The sequence below is a fragment of the Eurytemora carolleeae genome, unplaced genomic scaffold (genome assembly GCF_000591075.1).
Source record: "Eurytemora carolleeae unplaced genomic scaffold, Eaff_2.0 scaffold405, whole genome shotgun sequence".
NCBI classification, from domain to species: domain Eukaryota; kingdom Metazoa; phylum Arthropoda; class Copepoda; order Calanoida; family Temoridae; genus Eurytemora; species Eurytemora carolleeae.
The window spans coordinates 153777-160283 of record NW_019396303.1 but is presented as its reverse complement, the minus strand read 5'-3'; the positions used below and the strand labels follow the sequence as shown (position 1 = coordinate 160283).

Here is a 6507-nt window from a genome sequence, read left to right as displayed (position 1 = left end):
CCCCCCCGCCGTCTAAAATTAGATTGAATTAGTGATTTTAGAATTTACTTAGAAATTTTACTTGTAACTTATGTAAATTAATTTAAACAAATTTTAGATTGTATAAAAAGTATTGGACAGACATAAGAATTTCCTATTTTTATTAGCTAAAGGGAGTGTTCGCGAAAAATGAAAGGGGGTATTGGGTTAAGGCGAAAAATAATCGCTTTTGTTAACTACTAATCTTACTTAATTCTATCTGTTGTGCAAATAATCAATTTAATTCCAAACTAATCATTCAGATCTCACAAACATAGTCATCGACTATTTTTCGACGCATTCGTATATTGTTAAATAATATCTCGCTTGCGCTGGGTTTTCGAACATTCCTGGAAAATATGAAAATGTCGTCTTCATTATCAAAAATCCTTGAAACAGGAATAAAAGTTGGCAAAAGTAACTCTCAGATCATAAAAAATTAAGAAATATTATGAAATATCAACTATGTAGGAATGTGTCGAAAAATCATCGATGATTATTGGTTGTAATATATGAATGATTTGTTTTGAATTAAATTGATTATTTTAAGATCAGAGTTGAATGTTGCAACTTTCCAAATTTGTATGGACGCTATGTTCTTCGGTATGCGTCATTTTTATCAATTTTCTCCTTATAGACGCACCAGATAGAAGTAAGATTAGTAGCGATCAAAAGCGAATATTTTTCGCCGTAAGCTTAAATACCCCCTTTCATTTTTCGCGAACACTCCCTTTAAAGAATTATTTTCTTTCGGCTTTAAAGTGGCGTCACGTCCCTTTCTTGTAATGATTATAATTCTTAAATTTTCTTTAACGGTAGCCATGTTTTCTTCATAATGTCTCATTTTTTAAAATTTAGCTGTTTACACAAAACAGTTTGACCCGATCGGTTCAGCCGTTTAGACAAACCAAAAACACAAAGACAAGCAAATAAATATGTCAACATATTTGAACATGTTCTAGTTTCAATTGCTTTAGTTTAAAACTATTAAAGATTGAAAGTTTAAAAAGAAATATTTAATTGTGAAATAATTATTATTTTCCCAAACCAACAAAACCCACCATATTGCAATCATCTTCGCTCTTACTAATAATAATTTCACAAATCATTCTCCAACCCCTGGACATTATGCTTACATACGGTGCTCAGCGTTTATATCAATACAATGAAAACTACTTTTTATCATGTTTTGATTGTTAACAAGTTTTTTTGAATAACAAGTATACAAGCTGACCAAGAGAAGAAGTTAATTGATAGTTTTACTTTGTTTCCATGATTATGTGTACCCATGCTGTTTAAAAGATTGATCAAAATTGAAGTAGAAAGTCGTCTTTATTGTATTAAAACATACGACGGAGACAACTGTGGAAGATTATGAATATATTTAAAGTCAAAATTGGTCAACTTGAAAGTAAGGTAAGGATTTTAGAGACCCTGGGTGCAAATATTTGTTCTAAAATACTTTATCTACGGAAAACATTAACATCATTTTAACTGGTACAGCTTTTTGACCTCGTGACTCCGCTAGTTTTTTGTATTACGCACAAGTATTGTATTATGCTCACATTTACCAGTTGCAAGTTAGAACTTTACACAGAAAATGTTTGATTAAAAACATATAAGATTGCAATCTTGTTTGACAGTTTAAATTTACCTTAGTTTGATGTAATTTGTAATTGCAATAGTAATTGTAATTGTAATTGTAGTTGTAATTGTAATTGTAATTGCAATTGTAATTGTAATTGTAATTGTAATTGTTATTGCAATCTTATTTAACAGTTTAAATTTACCTTATTTTGATGTAATTTGTAATTGCAATTGTAATTGTAATTGTAATTGTAATTGTAATTGTAATTGCAATTGTAATTGTAATTGTAATTGCAATCTTATTTAACAGTTTAAATTTACCTTAGCGTGACGTAATTTTGACGTAATTTTCATTAAAGGTTTTTCATGTAAAAATGTTTAAACCGCTATACAGATATAGACAGATAGTAAATGGGACAAATTGATTTGAAATTTATTGAATTGTCATTCTACATTCTTATTTTTGTTGGTAAACACTCACTTTAACTTGAAGTCCTATTTATAACCCTTTAATAACCCTTGAATAACCCTTTAATAACCCTTTAACCCTTTGATAATCCTGACCTGAGGCTATCAATTCCAATTCGTCTTTGAATCCCCTCCCCTTCAGTCCTTGTATACGCATCTTCAGTCCTTGTGTACGCATCTTCAGTTTCATCAATTGCGTCAGAGATCAGTTCAGATGTGTCCTCAGCGTAACTATCATCTGTCTCAATGTCATCTTTAGGATCAACAGTATCTGGAAAATGAGATAATGAATGCAACATATCAGATTAACCTGATACTAATTTTAAACTAAAGATTTATATTACTTTTAAACAAAAGGAGCCTACATTTAAAATAAATGGATTATTTTAAAATTTATTTTTCCTATTTATTCAAATCGCATTAAGAAAAAACTGTTCTGATCAGACACAAACACCAACTTAAAAGTTTTTAAAACTGTAAATCGCATAAATGACTTATATTTAAATATTTATATGACTAATTCTTGTAAATTATATGAATAAATTCTTTAAATAAATATGGCTACTTTTTGTTGGCTTTGTAGCTGCGAAAGCCTACTAATTGTAAAACTATTGTATAAATGATACCTCTCGTAAAGTATGGAATAATATCCTTAAAGAAATTTCCAAGGAGAGAGTTAGATCCGGCTCTATTCTGAAATCAAAAGAATCAGATCCGGCTCTATGCTGAAATCAAGAGAATCAGATCCGGCTCTATTCTGAAATCAAGAGAATTAGATCCGGCTCTATTCTGAAATCAAGAGAATTAGATCCGGCTCTATTCTGAAATAAAGAGAATCAGATTCGGCTCTATTCTGAAATCAAGAGAATTAGATTCAGCTCTATGCTGAAATCAAGAGAATTAGATCCGGCTATATGCTGAAATCAAGAGAATCAGATCCGGCTCTATTCTGAAATCAAGAGAATTAGATCCGGCTCTATTCTGCACTCAAAAGAATCAGATCCGGCTCTATTCTGAAATCAAGAGAATCAGATCTGGCTGTATTCTGAAATCAAGAGAATCAGATCCGGCTCTATTCTGAAATCAAGAGAATCAGATCCGGCTCTATTCTGAAATCAAGAGAATCAGATCCGACTATTCTGAAATTAAGAGAATCAGATCCGGCCCTATTCTGAAATCAAAAGAATCAGATCCGGCCCTATTCTGAAATCAAGAGAATCAGATCTGGCTCTATTCTGAAATCAAAGAATCAGATCCGGCCCTATTCTGAAATCAAGAGAATTAGATCCGGCTCTATTCTGAAATCAAACGTACAAAGAATATAAAGGGATTACTTTTATTACTAGCTTAAGTGCCCGGTGTGGCCTTAAATTTTGGATTAAAAATCAAATAATAAAAAAAAAATTTGAAATTTTTAGCCTTTTGTAACTTAATATATATATATGAGCAAAGACCTTTATAATAAAGATTGAAAACATCCAAATCTATCTTAGACAAAAATACCCCAATCAGGATAGGGTTAAAACATATTATTTTTCTACATTGACAATTAAAAAGAGAAATGTATAGAACATAAAAAAGTCGAACATTTATTTCCTTTAAAGGGAGTGTTCACAAAAAATGAAAGGGGTATAGGCTTACGGCGATAAATAATGGATTTTGATCGCTACTAATCTTAAATTCCATCTGTTGCGTCTATAAGGAGAAAATTGTTAAAAACGATGTATACCGAAGAACTTAGTGTCCATACAAATTGAGAAAGTTGCAACATATACAACTAGAATCGTAGAAAAATCAATTTAATATAAAAAAAATCATTGAAATCTTTAAATCTTTCGACATCGATTATTTTTCGACGCATTCGAATATAGTTAATGTTTCATAATATTTGTTATTTGTTTATATGCAATGCACTTGAAACGACGTTTTTTCCGCTAGGAGTCTATGTCACGTGACATCATTCAAAGCATCGAGAGCAGAGACACCTGGCGGCCAACTATTTCGGCGCATAAGTGCATAACAAATAAAAATATTATGAAATATGAACTATACAGAAATGTAATATCTGAATGATTTGTTTGAAATTAAATGGATTTTTTTACGATCAAAGTCGTATGTTGCAATTTTCTCAATTTGTAGGGACGTTACGTTCTTCAGTATAAGTCGTTTTTAAAAATTTTCTCCTTATAGACGCAACAGATAGAAGTAAGATTAGTAGCAATCAAAAGCGCTTATTTTTCGCCGTAAGCCTATACCCCTTTTCATTTTCGAGAACACTCCCTTTAAATTATTGTTTAAATGATTTTTCTGTTTTCAGTTATAGTTACAATTTTATTTGTCGCAAATCATAAAGTTTCTAATACTTCCTGGAAATAATAAACCAAAATTAACTAGAAAAATATAAGAAAAATAAATCAAAAATTAATTAAAAAGAAAAAAGAAAAAAAATGTAAAACTATTATGTTTGCAATGCAATTTTAACTTCCTAGATGCGTGACGATTCGTTCATAGCTTACTTTATATGATAGTTAGTAATTAAATTGATTTGTAGTAAGAAATCTTAGATTTATTGTATTTACTAATTTCTATTTTTCCTTTAAACATACGTCTCTGATATGCTGTCTTTAACGGGACTGTAAGCGTTATTTCAAGTTTAACTTGACATCACCGAATATGTTTCTAAAAACAGCTGATGTATTTCTCGTGTCTACTTTGAATGTGTCTAATGTAATTGACAAAAACTAATTTTGAAAATACTGCATACAGGTTTAAATATCAATACTACATACAGGTTTAAATATCAATACTACATACAGGTTTAAATATCAATAAGTAAATATTAAAAAATTTAAAGGTTGTACTGAAAAACTTGGAATTTGGAAATTTGCCTTTTCTTTATAAAATAACATCATGTTTTTATCTTAAAGTTATTTTTAGATTTATCAATTTTAACATTTTTTATCAATCTATACTTACTACCGTATTTTTGGAAGCGTCCTTAAGATTTGTATTAGACACTTGTGTAACTGTTGATGGTTCCGTTTCCGGGGAATTTGAAGGAACCCTGGAACCCAAAATATCCTGATAACTTTTCATCCATCTTTGAACCTTAGCTGACATTAATCCTAAGATTAACAAGTAATTATAATAAAAATAACAATTGTAATAATAACTGNATAATAATAATAATAATGATTATAATAATAATAAAAAAAATCACAAAAAAATGTAATAATCATATTATTTTATACACAGTGGTAACCAGAAACTCTGGAATAGTAAGACAACTTTGAGAATCAAAATTTAACTTAAAAAAGTTCAACAACCATTAAACACAGCAAATGTGCAGTGTAAACAGACCCATTTCACAGAAATATAGATTTTAAAAGTGTCTGGTTAAACTATTTGCTTTGTAACACCATCAAATACACTGAAGTATTGCTATAATTTGTCGTATTCCTATTCCAAAAAGCAAAAACATAGTGAATTCAACAATAAAAAGATGAAAAGCTAATTGCAAAAACAAGAACAATAAAACTGACAATAAATGTGAGAAACATTAGGACAAATAACATCAATGCTAAGAATGCTAAAAATCAAATAGATTATCAAGTACAATAGGTGGCAACAGAGAAATGGACCAATTATACATGACGTCACAAGAGTCAAATATAACAAGGAAAACTAAATTGTCTCCCATTAGTTGACATGTTTTTCAAGATTAAATAAAAAGAGTCAAAACAGAAAATAAATAACACATAAAACGGCACCTTATACACTGTAAGATAAGATCTTTATTCTAAAATGATCACTTATATTAATAATTTTGTCGGACACAAAACTGAGTTGACACTTGTGACGTCAGAATACAGCTGTACTGAGAGTGTACAAATTCTACGTTGCCATCTATTGTACTAGAATCTATTTGGTAAAAATAAGAATATCAAAACTAAACAAAACATAAACCGAGTAATAATAATGAATGAAATATTAAATTTAAAAAATTGCATGTCCTTTACCTGGTGTATCTCCCAATCGTCTGAACTCATTTTGATTTCGATTAAACAAAGTCCGAAATTGTTCAGGTTTCGATTCATCACTAAACCCTTGTCTTGTATAGACATTAAGTTGATCAGCTGCATTAGTACTAGGGTTGACAAGAAGAACAAGGAAAAGTACTAACTTCATCGTGACTGTTTTTCTATAGTCGTATTTTTAAAAATATCATTTTTCTTCTCTGGAAATACGATAAGTTAATGAAAACAATTAGTTAAACTTACAGTGTTCAGTTTCCAAAGTCATGCTTAGCCATTTAGTATAATACATTATAAAACATAACATTGTTTCTCTATCTATCTATCAATCTCTAGGTTTTTATCTATCTATCTATCTATCTATCTATTACCTATTTATCTATCTATCTACGTATCTATT

At 29.6% G+C, this 6507-nt stretch overlaps 1 protein-coding gene across 1 annotated transcript in view; it reads right to left on the bottom strand.

Annotated features, from left to right (window-relative positions):
* LOC111700526 (uncharacterized) overlaps positions 1-6306 on the bottom strand; it is a 38041-nt gene extending 31735 nt beyond the window's left edge. Inside the window, exons 1-4 of the mRNA XM_023471463.1 lie at positions 6093-6306; positions 5053-5198; positions 2700-2766; positions 2170-2344 (exon numbers count right to left, since the gene is read on the bottom strand). Coding sequence (XP_023327231.1) covers positions 2170-2344; positions 2700-2766; positions 5053-5198; positions 6093-6261 — 557 coding nt within the window. The 5' untranslated portion in view covers positions 6262-6306. The remainder of the gene's footprint in view (positions 1-2169; positions 2345-2699; positions 2767-5052; positions 5199-6092) is intronic.
* Between the last annotated feature and the right edge of the window lie 201 nt (positions 6307-6507).